This window comes from Mustela putorius, unplaced genomic scaffold (assembly GCF_011764305.1).
Source record: "Mustela putorius furo isolate JIRA1106 unplaced genomic scaffold, ASM1176430v1.1 tig00000228_pilon_pilon_pilon, whole genome shotgun sequence".
Classification (NCBI taxonomy): Eukaryota; Metazoa; Chordata; class Mammalia; order Carnivora; family Mustelidae; genus Mustela; species Mustela putorius.
Window position 1 is genome coordinate 20,972,298 of NW_025421322.1, and position 20,312 is coordinate 20,992,609.

General features: G+C 43.1%; 1 protein-coding gene across 6 annotated transcripts in view; it reads right to left on the reverse strand.

Moving 5' to 3' along the window:
- SAMD12 (sterile alpha motif domain containing 12) overlaps positions 1-20,312 on the reverse strand; it is a 389,251-nt gene that overhangs the window by 349,414 nt on the left and 19,525 nt on the right. For all 6 annotated transcript variants that reach the window (XR_198799.3, XM_004743481.3, XM_004743479.3 and 3 more), the window contains exon 2: positions 2,034-2,212. Coding sequence is in view for 5 of the 6 variants with exons in the window: in XM_004743481.3 (XP_004743538.1) it covers positions 2,034-2,212 (179 nt within the window). In the remaining variant the exon portion in view is untranslated. The remainder of the gene's footprint in view (positions 1-2,033; positions 2,213-20,312) is intronic.

Consider the following 20,312-nt stretch of genomic DNA (forward strand, 5'->3'; position numbering starts at 1 on the left):
TAGGTAACCATGCAGGTCCGCAGTCATCACACTCTCATCCTTACTTTTAATTCTGCTCCCTGACCCCCTCACCCCCACCCCCGGCCCCAGCAACCACCACTGTCATCAGGTCCTCCATGAAGAAAAGCAAATACTTTGTCTAAGTTTTACTAAAACATCTGGTCTGTTCACTCCTAAATAGGATGTCAATGTGAAAACAATCTCCTTAACCTGCTTTCACTGTAGATGTATAGGATAATTCAAACGAATCTGGTTTTCCATTTGTGGCCTGGTCCACTTCTGAGGAAAGGCTCGTTATAGACCACTGCATTCTCTGTGAAGCACCTTTTCAGCAAAGCAACCAAAAAGGGATCTCGAGGCAAAGGCAAACGCTACCAATGCAAAATGCAGGAATTACTACCGCATCCCGTAGTCTAATTCACAAGTAATCACATCATGTCAGATTTAAACAAACCTTCATAGTCCTGGACTGTTTTCAAATAAGAGATAATCTGGAAATGTTTAGAGTTCAATTAAAATCAGACAAATAATAGCTTATCTACTTTTAATATATATTTCTAATTTTTATTTAATTTTTCACTTATCTAATTTTTAATATTTTTAAGCAGCCCTTTGAAAAGATCCTACTCAAGCTATTTATCTTCCTAGTGAAAGATCCTGAATACTTCTTATTTCCCCTTGCTCTTTCAAGATGTTGGTGTAGCATCAGAGACTGAGGAGGTTTAAATATAATGGAATAGAAGAGGGCTCACCTATTTCCAGCTCTGCTCACAGACCAAACTTCAACCATATGCCAATTCCCTAGGAGATGCAATGTCTCTCTACTAAAGAGCTCAGAGCACAGTATGTGCAATCTCCTGGCTCCTCATTTCCTTTGCTCTACAACACACACAAGCATGCACTTCAGGTCATCAGTTTTAATTATCCACACTCCAGAAAGGAAGTAACAATAGTCATTATTCAAAGCTTCAGATAAAGCAGAGAAATTACCATTCGATTCTGGAAGATGTTGGGAGTGGGGAAGGAGTTGATTATAGGACAGCCGAGTGACCTTCCCACTTCACGTTTTCTTGGGTGATTGTAATCTTCGCTTTCCAAGGCACGCACAGATTCGTTCTGAAAGGAAATTCCTTTGCAGAGAATGTGCAAGAGAGAAACCGAATACCATACGAAAAGGAAATACCGTACGAAAAGGGTGATTTTGAACGAGTTATGTTTGCTATATGAAAGAGAAGGAAAGTTCAACGTGGAGGGTTCCAGGGAGTCAAGCCTAGTGGCCTCTGACTTTTCCTGTCTTACGCTCTCCACATCCTCCAACATGGATACCTCCGCAAAGTCTACAGCCCGTTTTCTGAGCATATTTCTTTAATTTCCAAGGATCAAATGAATAGGAACATCTTCCATGGTCCCAACATGAGCATCTTCACTGATTTCAGACAAAAGTCCATTTACAACCAGTTCCATTGTGGAAAACCTTTAGAACAGGGGGTCCTTACTAAAGGATCATCGACCCGCCCCATCCCATCTTACTGGTGTGTTCCGTGCCTACATCTAAGACTAAAAAGAAGAATCCAAAACCAAAGTAGACGTGGTTGTCTCATTCACTGACCGGAGTCCTGTTTATGACCATCTAGCTCACGGAACTGTTACAGGGACACAAGAGGCCATACACCAAGAGTCTTGGAAACAGTACCTGGAAGCATCTGTTTAATAAAAACACTAGTGATTGACAGTGTGTGTCTGCAAAAGCCCCTCAAACACATGGGTCACTGAGCCTTTTATAAAATCCTTCCAATGCACAGTCTTATTTTATCTGCTCAATCCAATGGTGGAGGGAGTTTTTATGATCTCTACAGAAGAATCTGAAGCCTGGATAGTCCCATGATATGCCAGCGTCATAAAATGATAAATCTGAGCCTGGCAAATGACCGTGAGTAGTGAAACAGCACCCTTTGTTCTCTGTGGCTGGACCCCAACATTTTTATCGGGGCTGTAACCTTGGAATCTCCTTAACTGGGTGGACTATGACCTACCTTAGCTGTCTCAGCTTCTGTTGGCAGTCGCTTGGGGGTTCCTTTTTGGTCAAGCACCTTCTGAAAATTTTTGTTTTTAATGGGTTGAGATTCCACAGCTTCCGCTTCAATCTGCAGTTTAATGCCTTCGGCCCGGGCGGAGTGATCGACAGCCCGGGGATTCAAGCCACAGTGGAGAGCTAGGAGAGAGGGAAACGTTTAACTCCAAACAAGGTCCAACAAAGAAGGTGCCCATGATGTTATTTTATCTGACCTAAGCAGAAAGAAACAAGGCAGCAGCAAGTCTGGAGGCAGCAAGTTTGTGGTAACTATGGGGAAACCTCTGGGGAGAAGGGAGTGTGGATGGCAGGCGCCCTAAGCTCTCAAGTCAGAAAAGACTTCAGTACAAACCCAGAAGCAGTCACTTCCAACTTCTCTGACCTTGCGCAAGTTACTAACTCCCCCACCACAGATGAGAATACCAAAGCAGGCAACTTCGCTACTGCAACCCACACACCCAACCAGTTGAACCCCGGCCCTTGAGCTCTCGTCTCTGCCTCCATCTGCCTCGCACTCACTGCCCGGCTATTTGCGGAGCACTTACGAGGTGACATATCCTGGAAACATGGATTTATATAGGACAGATGTGCCCTTCAAAGATGTTATGCCCAATAGGAGAGTCAGGAAAAGGTGATTTTGAACGAGTTATGTTTGCTATATGAAAGAGAAGGAAAGTCCAATGTGGAGTCCAACAGTGGCCTCTGACTCTTCCTGTCTTACGCTCTCCACATCCTCCAACATGGATACCTCCACAAAGTCTACAGCCCGTTTTCTGAGCATATTTATTCGTTCAACAAATTACTTACTGGGCCCCTCCACTGTACCCAGTATCCTCAAAGAAATAGCAGTGAGTGTTATGGGAACCACATGTTTCGCCCCCAGATAAACTCCATGAACCACCAGGGGGTGTGGGGCTGGCTATGTACAGGCACACATACACAGCGTGTGTGTGTGTGTGTGTGTGTGTGTGTGTGTGTGTGTGTGTAGTAAATTATCTCACCTCCCAGGGACCCTACCCCTTAAAATTTGGTGAATTTGAACCCTTTGGCCTCAGAGGACTCAGGGCCAGAACCTTCCCTCCATCCCCCTCAGGACTCTACCTCACTGATGACCTTTCACCCAATACCTTCAGCACCACCCCTTTCTCAGCTGCTCCCCTATTAGACAACTCTAGGCTCTACAATTCTTCCTTACTCTGCAGCCCATTCAGGTCAGGGTTTCCTCCTACCTGGTTTCCCAGAGAGCACGTGACACCCGAGAGACGAGGGTGGGCTTCCCAGAAGCGAGGCAGGGGTTCCCTCCCCACTCTCCACGCTCTCCTTAACAGGAACCATCCACTCCCACACTCCAGCACGGTCCCCCTGCCAGTGATGCCCAAACGCTAACCGCGGCCCAGCAAGACCCATCAGAAGCTTCCAACGTGAGTGAAACCTGGAGCTCAAGATCCCAGTTCCAGGGTATCCCTGAGACCTCAAATTCAACATGTTTGAAACAGATCCTTGGTCTTTCTATACCACTCCCTCCCCAAATGCCTTTTCCAATCTTCTCCAGTTACAGAGAAACCAGAGCTACCCTTGGCAGGGCTCTCTCCACGACTCGCCACAGCCCTTCCATCTCACGCCAGGCCCGGCGAGCTCTACGCCCACAGCTCTGCTCCAGTCCGCCCACGCGGCTCCCTCCGCGCTGCCACCACCCTGGTCCGAGCCACCCACGTCTCTCATCTGCACGGCTGACTCGCCCAATGGCTCTTCCTCGCTTGCGCCCCAGAGCCCCACTTTTAAAAAACGTATGGGTCGGACTGTGAGACCCTTGGGCTTAGAACTTTCGAATGGCTTCGTTTTACACCTACATCATTCAAAAGCCTGCAGCACGGCCAACAAGGCCCTGCAATCACTGGCCCCGTCCTGCCTTGCCAACTTCATCACGCACAGAGCCCTCATTCACTCTACTCTGGCCACACACTTCCTTTTCACACTTCCTACTTCTTGAGCACATCAAGTTCTTTCACACTTCCCGGATTTTGTACGTCATGCTTCTTTGCCTAAAATGTTCTCCCTGTTCCTCACCTCACTCCTACTCAACTGCCAGGCTTTGGCTTAAAGCAAGCTTCTTCAGAGAGGCCTTTCCTCCATCCTCTTCCTCATCCCCCTGCCCCCAACCCATGTTGGATCATTGTGCCTGGACCGTAAGTATTCAAAAACTGAGTGATCTTAAACTGCTTGTACAAAGGTCTATGTGCATGTGGTCTCATTTATATCCCTTAACATGAAAATTATCTGTGACTTTCTCTTCTAGCTTCTAGCTTCCTAGAGCCGCGAACCGGCCTATTTCATGGTGCACAGGAGACATTCAACATGTACTAGCTCATGCCTCCCCACCTTACACTTTGTGCTGGATCTCAAATGATCTTCACAAAAACGCAGTGAGATGAACTACATTCATTTCGCGGACAAGGGAAAGGAGACTCAAGATGCATAGTCACGAAAAGTGATGCAGGGATCTCCTAAAGATCACAAAGGTCTAGCATGGATGATTTATATGGATGATTTCAAGTTTTGGGTGAACAAAACCAAATTTAACAGTATGGAAAATTATTAGCTTTCAGAATAGGAAGTCCAGTAACGGTAAAAGGTCAGAGTTTATGGATTTTCCAGCTCAACAGGATTATCAAGGATTCGGATTTCTTTTTCATCTCCCCATCCTGCTATCCAGAACATCACCTGTGTATGTCCTAAGCCTGGGTCCTCTCATGGCACCTAGAGTTACAAGCTTCTAGTTCTCATCTAGCAATAGTGACAGTTTAGTTCACACTGTTCTTCCCCTAATCCTCCTCCAAACTTTCATTTCTTTCTTATCAGCCCAAAGTGAATCAATCACACACCCCTCGATGAACTAAAACCCTGGCAGTGGAGAGGGTTACCCTTAAACCAGCCAGCCCTTTGGCTCAAGTTCCCTTCGTCAAACCATGCTGCTGTGATTCAAGAAGGCAGGGGCAGAATGGATGTTGGAGACCCAATCACAATGCCCAGTTGAGGCAGGGGAGAAAGAGAATTTAGTGGCCAAAATCTGTAAGAGCAGGAGGCTAACCGCTGTTACTATCAAATCAGCTTCTCCATCTCCAAAGAATGGTCTATTTGTAACAAATATTCAGTATGTTAAAATCATGAGTATAAAAACAAGTTTGCTTGTGAAGGGAGATGAAAGATTAACATGGAATAGATTTGGACATTAGAGAAAGAACAATTTATAGCTTTGATCTTTCTCTGCAGCAATGATACCTGGATGCTTCCTGCCTTGAAATTCACAGCCTCCAAATACCACTGACTTGCTGGTGGTTTCCAGGACCTCCTGTTTGCCTTCTGCACTAAATCAGACTCTCCTATATCCTTCACCTTTGCTCGGGCTGGTCCATCCTCCTAGAAAGAGGTTCTACTACACCCTAGTCTTATTTGCTCCTTTGGGAGGCTGAGTTCACATACCCCATGTGTCAGCTCAGACCTTGAAAGCCTTCTAGGGAGTTTTTGGTTACCAGATCAAGAACCATTGGGCTAGGCTCCTTCCACATGGAGGAGGTCTCCCTCACTGATCTGTCCACCTCTCCTACCACCACTACAAGTTCCTCAAGGCAGGTCCCTCCCCTTAGTCACCTCCATGACCTCCACCGCCCAGTCTAGAACCCGGCACATAACAGGCCTTTACGTTAACACTGGTTCTTACTGAATGAGCCAGCAATCTCTTCCCTTTTTAGAACCATGTCTTCAATCAAAAGGAAACGTCTCTCTGCTGGTAAACACCCAGCATTTACAACGTAAGGTAACGATAAACATGAAGCAGAAGATGAGGTTTTGACTTGCGGCACGCGTAGCTGCCTTCCTCACACAAATATTTTAATCCTCCATAGCGGTTCCCTCCTCGCCTACAAACCCAGTAGTTGATTTAGGTTTTGTGCTTGAGTTTATTTATTTAAAACCATTTCTGACAGGCTTTGCTTTGTTTTCCCTGAAATTTCACATCCCGAATATTTACACATGAGGTAACTTTCAAATGGCCTCTTTACAAGCTGTGACCTCCATTTCTTTGTTCATCAGGTAAAAGGTGTTTCATCTGAGTTCTCTTTTCTGTCCTCATCATGCCCTTTCTTGTTTTCATTGAAGTTATTTACTCAATTTAATGGACTCAGCAGCTCACAGGTCAGCTCTGAGACCCTCTTCATGCTTCTCTGGTCTTCCTGACCCCGCTGTGCCTTCCTAATTTCTAGTTACGGAACGGGCACTGTAAGCTCTCAGTGAGTGGTCTTTCCCTCATGGGCTGCTCTCATTTTCCTCATGTTAAAGTTGCTGATACTAAGTTCTTCAAAAACCAAGAATGATAAACCAAAGTAGATCTCATAAACATTTCTTTTAAAAAGTTAGTAATAATAAAAATAAATTTAAAAAATAAAAAATTAAGTCCCTATTATTTTTTTTTTTTTACTGCAATTGCTCCGGCTTTCGCATTGTTTTTGAGATGCCACAACAAAGCTACCAGCTCTGTTTCATGTAGACAAGCCCATCCCCCATACTCTGCTGCTGGGAACATAAAATGGTGCAGCTGCTGTAACACTCTATGGTGAGTCCTTAAAAAAGCAAAAACAAAAACAAAAACAAACTTAGGGGCAGGTCATGATCCTAGGGTCAGGTATATGCCTTGCTTCTAGCTAAAGTTCCTGGGAAACACAGCCTTTGTTTCATACCTCTTACAGAATATATCCACAGCAGACCCTCTCTACATATCTGCTTCATTAATGGAGGTACCTTATCATACTCTGGACTCAAATTCAGCAGAGCATTACCCTCTAGAAATAATCTGAGCATCACAAGAGCCCTCTCTCTGAGGCAGACACTTCCCAGTGTTCTCCTCCTTACCCACAAGGTCACGCACTTTCCCAGCCTCCCTTGTAGCTACATGTGGCTATGAACAGATTCCTGCTTATGGGACCTAAGCAGAAGGCTGAGGTGTAAAGATGCAGATCTGGAATGGACAGAAGAGACGGATTTTGATATTACCCCTCCTACCCACCTTACTGCTTCAAATGCAGAGGTGATACCCAGAGCGGCTATAGATCATAAGGCTATAAACATGAAAGCCAAGAGGCTAATAGCCACATGGGCTCTACCATCACTGAGCTACTCAAACTGGGCTCTTAACTACATACATCTGGACCTGATGCTACACGAGAAATGTAATCTTTTACCTAAGATGCCACTGAGTCGGGTCCTCTGTGACTTAAGATGAACCATTCCAAACTCACACATGATTCCACTTAAACAACATATAATTACTTAGCTCTTCCTTAAGGATAAAAAAGAAAACTGAAAGCCTAGCAAAATATTCTGCTATGGGTTTCATCACTCCCATTAGGGCTTGGAAAGCTGAATAAGTATAGTAATAACCTTAGCAAGGAAGTTGTACATTACAAATACATGTTCTCAAGAAAAATACTCTCACAGGTAGAATCAATCCAGATGATATGATAAAGCTCTGACGGCAAAACTTACTCATTGGGGAGACCCTGGTGCCCAGAAAAGTGCCTACATCACTTCTGCATGAATTAACAAGAATGTGTCCATTATCACTAATGTTTTAACCTGAATATATAACAAGTATACTAGAAATGTAGGTCTCAAATAAGAGCTTGGGTTAAGCTAATGGACAGGGCACAAGGTCTCTTTGGGCAAAGAAACCTGTTCAGCAGTCATCTGCTAAGGCAGGCAAACTATGGTCTACAGGCCAGATCCAGCCTATTGCCTATTTATGTACAGCAGAAACAGTTTTACGTTTTTAAGTGGTTGGGGGGAAAATCTAAAAGGGATATTTGTGATCTATGAATATTACATGAAATTCACATATCAAGGTTCCTAAGTTTTACTGGAATACAGCCACAATTATGTTTTCTATGGCTACCACTGTGCGACAGTGGCACAATGGCAGAAGTGAGTAGTTGTGACATACCATATGGACTGCAAAAACTAAATATTTATGAGCTATCCCTTTATACAGAAAAAAAAAAAAAGTTTGCTGAGCCCCATTCTAGGGTAGAATACATCCATATCCTGGAGGATACTGGGTTCTGAGAACTGTAGCCCCCTCCACCATAACAGAGTAGAACTCCTGCATCTTTGAGGAACTCACCTTCTACTTACTCTGCACTCTCCCCCATTTCCAGGCAATTTAAGTAAGCTCAATTATATTTGATTTTATCATTTGGGTCAGACTAGGAGGAGACCAAATAGGATTTCTAGACCTCTCCTTGGTCAGCTAAATGTGGTATTCCATATATTTATATAATATATACATATTATATAAACATGTTATATAATATACATTACCTACACATATTATATATATACACATACCAGTTTAATGTGGTATTCCATATATATGTATGTGTGTATATATATATACACACACATACACACGAGCTAAATGTGGTATTCCATTATATAAAGACACACACACACACACATACTCTGAAGCTTAACACTTCTAAATACAGGGTTGGAGTCCTTTCCTACTATCAAAAAGAATAGGAGTAAAATACAAATTTCTGCTCACTCAGAGGCCTTAAAAAATCACATGTCCATTCTCAACAATTTTGTAACTGACCAGGAATAGACAGTTCCCCATCTGTTACGAAGAGGGGGCTGGAGAGAAAGGCACTCTTCTGATGAGAGAAAGGAGCAGATATCATGAGACATGATGGGCCGAAACCCCCAAATACTCTTACTGTCCCCGGAAGTCTGCCCAGTGGGAGCCCCAGTAGCTACTGTGTGGCCACCAGAGCTGGGGTCGGATGACTGTCCATCCCAGCCAGATGTGCAGACCACATGCAGCTGGGTCAGGACATTGCCTCCTCTGAGCCCCATGAGGCACCCTCATCCTGGCTCACTCATCTAGAGAGGCTGTCGCCTTTGCAAAAGAGTTTGCTATCAGGGACCCTCGCTCCGCCAAAACTAAGAGTGACAGTTACAGCAAACATTCACGCTTCTTACTCATGATGTATGAACTAGACCATCTAAATGCAGCAGAAATTAAAACAATGCTTAACACAGGTCACCATCAGAATGGGGAAAGGTTTTGGACAAGCTCTAAGGCGCAAACGTTAACTCCTCTCTTCCAGGAGGAGAAAAGTACCTCAGATAGGATCAGAGGTTCTGTGAAGCTTTAGACAGAGGTCTCAGGTATCAGAGAGAAGGAGGTCATCTACACGGGTGACTCAAACATTTTTAACCAGGATACTGTAAGAAACGTATTTCAAACTGTGAACCTATGCCCAAACACATCTGTGTAAATAAAGGAACTGAGCCAAGTTTCATAAAACTTTATTTTTCTTTACTGTATGTGACCTACTCTGATTTTTCCTTAGGTCTTTACATTTTTAAACCAAGTAGCGCCTCAGATGCTTCTAAAAGAATAGATACACTTCTCACCATTTGTCCTGCTAAGAAAAAAATGAAAACCCTGGACATTATATAACACAAACACAGAGAGCTCTGAAAGGTAGGAGAAGGCAGTCCTTTGGGTGACTCTAGAACTCAAGACAAGACATGATGTGCATTCCGTGGGTTTTGTTTTCATCTACATTCCAAACTTAGAACTGAAGAAGTCTACCACCTAGAAACCTCAAAGGGCACAAACAAATGAAAGACAAAAGCCCGCTGTCTCTATCCCTATCTACAACAGGGATAGTCTAACAAGACAAACCTTTAGACAGTAATTGTTCTACTCCAACATCACAGAAAAAAAAAAAAAAGTAACCCAATCACCCCCACCAACAAACACTGAGTGAGAGCCTAGACTGCCACCCTCCCCAGGCTGTACGAAAGTACTCCAAAACCCTCAAGAGGGTGGGGTCATAGAAAGTCACATAAGGAGCTCAGACTTTCATATCTGTCAATGATTATCAAGGCCACCTCCTCACCTGTGGTGTCCATCAAGCTGATGTGAGAAGGCTCGATGTCCACCCAGCAGTAAGGTGGCCCCTCCTTTCTGGGACGGTGTCAGAGGAAGCCTGGTGCAGAGTCAGGACTTTTCACCACCACCCAGTGATAATGAGACCACAACTCCCACGTAACATCAGGCCAGAGTGGTCTCCAAGCCAGCTAAACAAAGTTTAAATATGATTAAGTCTCACAAAATGAAAATGTCCAAGTTTTGATTAGGGGGAAAAAAAAAAGCAAACTTATAACCCAGAACCAGGAAGATCTCATACTTAATGAGAAAAAAAAAAAAAAATCAGCAGATGGCAACACCAAGATGACAGAAATCTCAGAACTATGGACAAAGATTTGAAAGCAGCCATGAGAAAAGTCTTTAATGAGCAATTATATCTGCCACAAAGGAGAAGATAGAAAGTTTTTGCCAAGAAACAAAGTTGCAAAGAAATAGAAGTCCAAAAGAAGCATCAAATGCAAATGCTATAACTAAAATATGTGATAACCAAAATTAAAAGGTCAACACATGAGTTCAATAGCCCACTGGAAAAGAAAGATTTCATTGCAAAAAGCAGAAGGAGCTTTCTCGTAAGTAGAAATGGAAATGTTCTAGATCTTGCTTTGGTTACATAATCTAAGTATCAAACTCAGAACACTTAAGCTTATTTAATATACAATAGCAAGCACGTATCTTAAGAATGAAACAAACAGAATACAGACATTAGAGATACTTTATTTTTTTTAAGTTTTTATTTAAATTCCAGTTATCATACAGTCTAATATTCATCTCAGGTGAACAATTTACACACTCAGTACTTCCATACCTCATCTCTGCTCATCACAAGTGCACGCCTTACTCCCCTCTCCCTCCCTTCTGGTCACCGTCCCTTTATTCTCTAGAGTTAAGAGTCTGCTACTTGGTTTGGCCCTTTTCTTTCCTTTGCTCGTTTGTTTTGTTTCTCAAATTCCACCTATGAGTGAAATCCTATGGTATTTGTCTTTCTCTGTCTGATATATTTTGCTTAACATTAAACTCTCTAGCTCCATTCATATCACTGCAAATGGCAATTTGCATTCATTCTTTTTGGTGGCAGGGTAATAATATCCTAGTGTGTGTGTGTGTGTGTGTGTGTGTGTCTTTATCCATTCATTAGCTGATGGACATTTTGGTTGTTTCCCTAATTCTGTTATTGTAGATAATATTGCTATAAACATTGGGGTGCATGTATTCCTTTGAATTAGCATTTTTGTATTTTTTTAGAGATTTTTTTTAGTTAACATAATGTAGTACTTGTTTCAGGGGTACAGGACTGTGATGCATCAGTCTTTTTGAATAGAGTTGAGAAAGGATTTTTGAATCCTGTTTTCATTCCTATTGCTCTCCCGCACCCAACACAGCTACCCATTGAGTCAAGTCCAAGTTCTACTTTCTTGCCATATGTTGATAAAGTGAGATAACCTACAGAATACCTGACGTCAGCCCAGCGTTCAATGACCACCAATCTCCATTTTTACCTTACTGCCCTCCTCCGTCACAACAGAGGAATATTTAGCATTGGAAATATTTATCATTAACATCTTTAACAATTGTTGAGTCAACAAAACAGCAGTGCTGTATCTTTAAAGGGGAAACACGGTAGAGGCTTTAAAAGGGACAATCCTGAATGGAAAGGGCAAACTGAAGTGAAATTTTGGGGTTTGGGGGTGGGCGGGGAGGATGGCTCAGAAGGTAGAGAACAGCTTCACCGAGGTTGGTGAGTTGAGGAATGTGCAGCTTGTAACACTTTCTGCTGGTGAGCAGATGGCAAGCCCTGTGAAATAACACTAATGGAAAGAAGTGACTCATCTCTGAGGAAGTCTACATATTAGTGTGGGATTTCAGGAAGGGAGGAAGAATCAATGGTACAAGTTAACGGAGTCAGAGGACTTTTCGTCTCCTAACAGTAAGGTGTTAGAAATCAGAAAGGAGGCTTTCACAGTCTGGTTAGTATGCCCATCGCTGCCAGTAACCGTCTAACCATGATGCCTTAACAGGTGGAACGTGTGCTGTGGGAGCATCATAACCTCTAACCCCCCCATGTCTGCAGGAGCATGTGCATATAGCTGTCCCCATCTGCAATCCCTGTGGCCCAGGGAAGTGTATGAGATGGGCTGCCACAGTGCCTGCCAGGGCCCAGGCAGCCTGCTCTCCCAGCCAGGGCTCTGGGAATAGCTCCAGGGAAAGCCAAAACCCTGAAACCGAAGTTGCCTCCATTCCCATCTGGGAGGCCAGGTGTCCTCACACTTCTGCCTTCTTTGTCCCAGTGGTCAGCGCAGGGGCCCACAGCCCCAGCAGACAGTCGTCACCCAACAAAGCCAGAGGCCAAGCCTTATTTGTCCCCTGTGCGCCTGGAGTCACGGGCCTGGCGTGTCAGGATTTATTGCCCCCATAAGTGCTGCACTCTGGACCGAAAGGCCTACCACTCCTGCCCACCATCCTCAGCAGTCCTCCCGGGACCCAGCCAGGAGATCTGTGGGCCCAAGCATGCAAAGAGCCCTCTCTCGTGTTCTCCCTCCCTGTGCCTGTCCTGTCAGGCCCTGGCCTAGAATGCTCAGGAACCACAGCCTGACCATGACGGGGGCCGCAGCGGAGAAAGGGAGCAGAAAGGAGGGAAAGAAATGGTAAGCAACTTGGTCAAGGCCACCATGAAAATGGAAAAAGGAGAAATGAAAGCAAGGCCTCTTTTATCACAAACAACATTGTCCCCACCACACATGATACTCTGGGGAATAAGAGCTATTTTTAACTCCCTCTACATCTTGATTACTGCTTAGTTGGTAAAACCAGGGACTCTGGAGTTGCATAAATCTGGCTTTACCACTGTCTAGCTGTGTGGCCTTGAGCAAATTAAGTTTAGGTGAAGGTTATCTAACCTATAAAATTGGAATACTCCTAACTTTTTTATAATGGTTTAGAACAATTAAATGAAATGTATTTAAAGTGCTCAAGGCTTGGCATATTGAGTGATGTACAACAAATGTTAACTGTAGCTTTATTACTTCCTTTGCTCTTATTAGTATCTTAATCATCTTGATGTTGTCAGGAACAACTATCTTTACCCTTAAAAAAAAAAAAAAAAGATGTGACTGGGAAGACAAAAGTTAAGAAAAAGACTTGAGAAGAAAGAGAAACTTAAAATTCTCTTGAAAGTGTAATCCTGGTAACTAAAGAAAAATGAATATGTCAGGCAAAAATAAGTATGTGTCCAATCATAGAAACAGCAAAAGGCTTGATAGGTTCCAGTCTGACTTGAAGAATGGGAGTGCTCCCCTTCCCCAAGGGGCTGGAGTGAGGCACAGGCAATCTTGTTTGCTCGCACTTTCTATTCAGAATAACTTGCAGGAACGCTCAAGTTTAATCATTCCCATTACTATTTTATCTTCATAAATGTATGTGTGTCCGTATGTGTGTGTATGCACAGATGTGCATAAGTCAAGGGCCATGGTCGCTAAAAGGAGACCCATACAGAGTTAATGGACAGATCGTAATTTGTGGATTGAGAATCTGCACCTTCAAACTTGTGACCTGAGGACGAGAAGTAGCTCAGAAAGATCTATAGAGCCATGAATACATACATAACTTGCTAAATAAAAAATGCTCCTTTGAAATTTCTCAGGTTTACTAAGAAAATGGATAAAATGCCACCCAAGTCGGCATCACAAATTGTAGCTCAAAACTCCTTAGTCAATCTGGGAAGCCACACTGTCCAATAAGGGAACCTGATAGTAGCCTGCGGCTATTTTAATCACAATTAGATACAATTTTTAATATAGTTCCTCAGTTACACCAGCCGCATTTCAATAGCCACTCACGGCTGTGACCACCATACTGGACAGTGCAGATTACTGAACATTTCCATCACAAAGTTCCAGTGGGTAGTGCAAATTGACAAATGAGTATCTTTCTGCCCAATGTTATAATCAATTTGCTCTGTTCCGTAAATGTTTCTTGGAGAAAAACAAACAAACAAACAAAAAAACCAGCAACTGAGATTGAGGCAAATAATTTGACTTTTCTCTATTTTTAAATTGTTCTTAATCATTTAAATAACCATATGTACATTTTAGGGATAAGAGGAAAAAAAGATAAAATTCCGCATCAGGAGTTTCCTAAAATTTTTGCTCTTAGAATGAACAGCACTTTCAGCTTGTTGCTCTTTTACGGAAGTAGATCAGAGGGATAAAAGTGACTTCTTACTTAGTTATTTTAGACAACAGTCAGATCTTTATTAACCAAACTGATCGCTTCTGGGTTGCAGATCAGTGCTATTTTTGTCGTTAAATGATTTTAGAGACCCCAGATTATCATGGAAGGGTATAGAGATAAACTGGGAATCAGAGAAATCTGTTATGGCAAAGCTCATAGTCTCAAAGTTTCTGGAAGAATAGCTCCCAAAGGTCTATCCAGAGAGGACAGATAGAGGACGAACATTTTATTGGTCCTCAGTAAAATGGAAAAAAAAAACAACATAAAACCAGATAGCCTCAGGAGTTTTCCACTGGCCAAAATTTTCAGGATAAAGCCTTGTCTCTTGATATTGTCTTCCCTGCATTTGTGTGTATGTGTGTGAAATGCTTAACTTTTATGAAATTGGATAAGAGGTATGTGTTTCTGCACACATGAGCTTTAAAGTTAGCAAAAATTACATAAACGGTGAGTGTCTCCATTTAAAAAAAAAGAAAATACTAGTCTATAAAAGTTAAAGGCTTGGGGTGCCTGGGTGGCTCAGTGGTTTAAGCCGCTGCCTTCGGCTCGGGTCATGGTCTCAGGTTGCTGGGATCGAGTCCCGCATCGGGCTCTCTGCTCAGCGGGGAGCCTGCTTCCCTCTGTCTCTCTCTGTCTGCCTCTCCATCTACTTGTGATTTCTCTCTGTCAAATAAATAAATAAATAAAATCTTTAAAAAAAAAAAAAAAGTTAAAGACTAATGACGAAAAATAAGCAGGCCAAAAGTTACGTGCAGATGGCATGAGAGCAAGGCGGGTTGGGAATAAGACCTACGGAGAAAGTAATGAGAGGTTTCAAAAATTGAGAAAAGGATTACTTCCAAGGAAAAAACAACAAAACAACAACAACAAAAAACCAGGCAAGATGGCATAGAACTTGGTATTTCAGGTAAGTTTTGAAGAGGCCAGGTTTGCAACCATAGATCAGGGAAGGTAGCCAAGGAGAGGGACCAATTTAAATGAAAGTACAGATTAGGCAAGATTAGAGCATTTATAAGGAAAAGCAAATCATTTGAAAAGAAAACATGGAGATAAGACAGAAGATAATCAGGGAGCAGATTAGGAGAGTATGAGTTTTTGGTATTAGGATCAGAAGTCTGGAATTGTTCACCGAACAATTGGAAAATGAAGAAATGCTTTGAGCAGAGGGAAACAGCCAATGTTGTATTTCAGTAATAAGGATGAATAAATATGTGACAATATTCATCTGTGGAGACGAGCTGCATCTTAAAGGATGCTCACAAGTCTCATTAAAACTGTCTCCCCATTCCGACACATACTTAATATTCCTTAATCCTAACTCCCAAAGCATTTATCTGCACTACACAAGGCAGTACGTGGCCATTTCAAGTCACTACTGCAAAAATTAGGCATCCAATAAATCAAGTGGTTGTTAATAATCAACTTCGATACCTGTGTCCTTTTAAATACCGGGCCCATAATAGGGGCTTTGTGATGATTGCTGGTACAAGCCAACATATCCCACAGCCCTTATGTTCCCACCCATGAGTCCTACAGTTGAACACTGGTGGGCAGGCGTGCATCATGTGGACATTTTAATCACATATATAAACATTGCCCTAAGAGACAACTAAAGAAACTACAACACAAGTAAATGGTAGAAAGCATGGCTGTGTATTTGAGGAAGGATTTATATTCCTACTTAGCCTTGCAAATCAGATGATGCTTCTAAAATATTTTACCAGGTTCCACATTGGTCTAGATCTTCTTGGCTGGTACACAAAAAAACAAAAACAATTCTACAGAATACACTCTGAAAGATTAGCAATTCATTTTATGGTGGTATAAATTATTTCTGAAGATGCTTCTAGTCAGTTCTCAATATGATAGACATTAAAACACTGTAAACACCAACTGTTACAATCTAAACCTCGCCTTTCAGATTAAAGAGAAGGGGAAAAAAATCAGGTATACAGAGCTCAGATCAGAGAAAAGTCTATCAAACCAACCACTTACCTCCTTGGCCTCTGCCATTGGAAGCCATTAGGAAGCCATTAGAAAGATGGCATCCCACTTCAGGTTTTCAAATTTCAGCCAAAATCTTCAAGCTCTGCCTTATCTTCCATCTTCCACCCACTCACTCCTCCCATAAGGCTATGAACATGCTCAAGTCTCACTCTACCTAATAATCCTCCCCAACTCTGTTGTTTACTTATAACAAACTACTCCCTTCTTTGTCCCTTCCCCGAAGTAAGACCATTAAAAGTACGTTGTTAGGCAGACCTAGATGAGCACTATTCTAAGCACATTACATGTTAGGGTAGATCAACTTATTGTTTGATAAATATTCACCCTCCCCCACCTTCCTTTAGAGCAGAGAGTGTATCCCTATCTAATGACTTTGGCCTGGGCCATACCAGTTACATTGGCCAACAGCTAGAAGTGGATAGATGTGAGCAGTGGAATTAAACATGCTTACAGGGAAGCCTGGGTGGTGCAGTCAGTTAGGCATCTGACTTTTGGTTTCAGCTTAGATCCTGATCTCACGGTTGTGAGCTTGAGTCCCTAGCTAAAGTCCTCTCTGAGCACAGAGTCTGCTTAAGACTCTCTTCCATTCTCTCTCTCTCTACCACAGTGCTCTCTAAAATAAATCTTTTTTTTTTTTTTAAGATTTTATTTATTTATTTGACAGACAGAGATCACAAGTAGGCAGAGAGGCAGGCAGAGAGAGAGGAGGAAGCACGCAGAGAGCCCGATGCGGGGCTCGATCCCAGGACCTGAGCCGAAGGCAGAGGCTTTAACCCACTGAGCCACCCAGGCACTGCTCTAAAATAAATCTTTAAAAAATCATGCATACAAAGTTTGCTTTGGCCTCTTACACACTTGTGATAACCAGAAAAAGAACATGCCCCAGAGACTACTGCCCCTTCAACCTGAACCCCAGAGTGAGAGACACAGAGCAGAACTGACCCCAACCTAAAGTAAGGAACCAAGTCTGGCCTCTCTCAGGAGAGAGGTGGAGAGAACTGGAGAGGGTGGCAGGGACCAGACCCACAGGGGCCTACAATTCCCAACAGGATTTTGCTCTTTATCCTAGGATCAGTGGGGGATCTTTAGGACACAGCTTCTAGAAGTCTTCTCCATTCCATCCAGATGCTGTTTGGGGTCCCTCTAGATCCTTCAGAGCCAAAGCATACTATTACAGACACATGCACTACAATACAGTTATTGTTCGAGTTTCCCACATCACTATTCTGACCGCTCCTCCCACAAGGGTTACTCTATTTCGTGCTAAAGTCACAACAGTCACTCGGGTAATGTCAATGAAAATTCAGAGGAACCGATGTTTGAATTGATGGGTAAGTCTTACCCCTTCAAGCCCAGGACCTAAACATTTCAGAGATAGGAAAAGAGAAAGACATCCAAAGGCAGAGAAGCAATCCACAAGAGCTATGCCAATTCCAGAGCAGATCCCAAATTCTCGCTTTGCAGGCAGCAGAACCAAATCAGGGAGCAGCTGCTGAGAGAGGAGGTGGTTCTGCCAGCTGATACTGAAATAAACCAGAGAATGACGGGCATTTCATCAGCCATAAGCCCTTTACTCCCATGTGCAAGGCTGACTCCTTGTGCAAGTCTCATCTCCGTGAAGACAGTCCTAACCACGCAATCTAAGCAGCTTCCCAGGCGGACCTCACCCCATCATTTTGTTTTGATTCTCCACATGGCACGTGGTCCTGACCCTGAATGGCATTATGTGTTTCCTGTCCATGTCCAGCAGAAGTTTTAAGTGGTAAGAGGAGGAGTCTGGCCTGTGTCACTCATCGATCTAACCCTAGCACGGTGCCCGACACATGCACAGCACTCAGTGAAGAGCCATTAAATGAATGGACTAAAGAGAATGACGTGCCTTCTTTTCTACACATGCTTTTCTCTAGTATGTGTTTTCCTCTGCAAGGCTGCCTCAGATGTTCCCGCTTAATTGGGACCTTTGAAGTCCTATAAATACATACAAAGTTTGATGGACGTGTGTGTCTGCATTTTTATGGGTAAAGGAACCCTAGTTAACAGAGAATCAAATGATCCATAAGGGATCATACGGACTGAATTAGGGCCCCCCAATTCATATGCATCTTAACCCCAATGTGACTACATTTGGAGAGGACATTTAAGGAGGTAATTAAGGTTAAATAGGCCAGAAGAGTGGATCCTAATCCAATAGTAGCATCCTTATAAAAAGAGGAAGAGATAGCAGGGATGTATATGCACAAAAGTTAAAAGAAAAAGAACAAAGCAAAGGAAAGGAAAAGAAAGGAAAAAGAAAAAGAAAAAGGCAATTTGCCAGCCGAGGTGACAGGTCTCAAGAGAAAGCACACCTGCCGACACCTTGATCTTGGGCATCCAGCCTCCAGAAATGGGGGAAACTCTCTACTGTTTAAGTTCCCCAGTCTGTGATATTTTGGAGAGGGGTCTTAAGGAACTCCTACAGTATTCCCATAAAGGTTAAGAATCACGACTAAGAAACTACCATTTATTTGAGCACCTATGTAGGCTGTATTCCTTATACACATCAATATACAACAATCCTGCTGGAATACTATTGTTCCCATTCGAAAGACCTAAACCCAGTCAATACTATGTCTGCACATCAGACTCTCCTGGAGAACTTGCAGGGTCACTCATACCCAGCAAACTGGGAGAGAACCCAATTGTCCTCAAGAAGCCCAGGCATCAGGTACTTCTAATGACTGGCCAGAATTAAGACCCACTGGGTGAGGGACCCTAACCCCAAACCTTGGAAGCCTGATGACCAGCCTCCCCACGTGCGGCAACTACCACTGCTTCTGACTCTCAGTGCAATCCTGCTCATGGCATGCTCTGTGAATCTGGGTTATTTGGTCCCAGTCCACCTTCATTCACCCTGTTTCCAACACAGCCTGACATTTGCTCGGGAATAAGGCCCCCTCTCTTCCCAGTTTTTATAGTTCAGGAGGGATCTTACCCCAACCCCAGGGTTTAAATATGTGAACTGGTGCTAAGCCAATCAGCACATGCCATATCCCTGACCACAATGACCTCTATTGTCCAATCAGAGAGACTTCTGCAGAGGCATGGGAATTACCAAGAAGAGTCTTGGCTTCTGTCCTTCCAGATGTGCACAGGGAAGGCCCAGAGACAGAAACGTGATAGAAGTCCTGACCTCTCCAGAGGACACCCTCTGGGAGAACAGGGAAGCGCATGAGAGGACCCAAAAGAAGGAAATGTAGAAAGTCCATTGAAATAACTAGAAATTTGGATTAAAATTTTACCCCAGGCCATATCTACAGCCAGGCTCTCAGTGAGGTGAGCTAACAGCCTCTTTTACTTACTGGGTTTTCCAATGCCTACAGCGTGGGTCATGTCCAACTATATCTAGTCTCTTGTGACTAGAAAGGCCCTCAGAGGTCACTAAGGTCCTGTTGCTTTCTAACCTTGTATGTTAGATAAGGAATTTGAATTTCATCCTGAGTTCAGCAGGTTGCCCATGAAGGGTTTTAAGCAAGTTGGCGTTAAGGTTTAAAAAAAAAAAAAAAAAATTACGCTGCTGCCATATGCCGTACCTTTGGGAGGCTCAAAACTGGAGTCAGAAAAACTCATTTTGGAAGCTCATGGATTCACCAGGTGAGAAGAGGTAAAGACCTAAGTTAGGGCAAAGGTAGTGAGGATGAGAAACCTGCCATTGATTTTGATCAGGGGGTGACCAACATATTCTAGAAAGGGCCAAAGAGTAAATATTTAAAGCTTTGTGAACCACATCGTGGCAACTACCCCATTCTGCCACCATGGTACAAAAGCAGCAATAAATAAGTCCATTAATCATCATAACAGTGTTCCAATAAAACTTTAAGAAAACGGGTGATTATTTGCCAACCCAGACTTCGTAAAATGGATCAAACTTGGTAAGTAACTGGACGTCAGGGAGGAGGGAAGTGAGTCAAGGTTTCTTGGATCTTTATGTTCTCCGTGTTTGGTCCCAGAATCATAAATTCATTGAGTCACTGAATG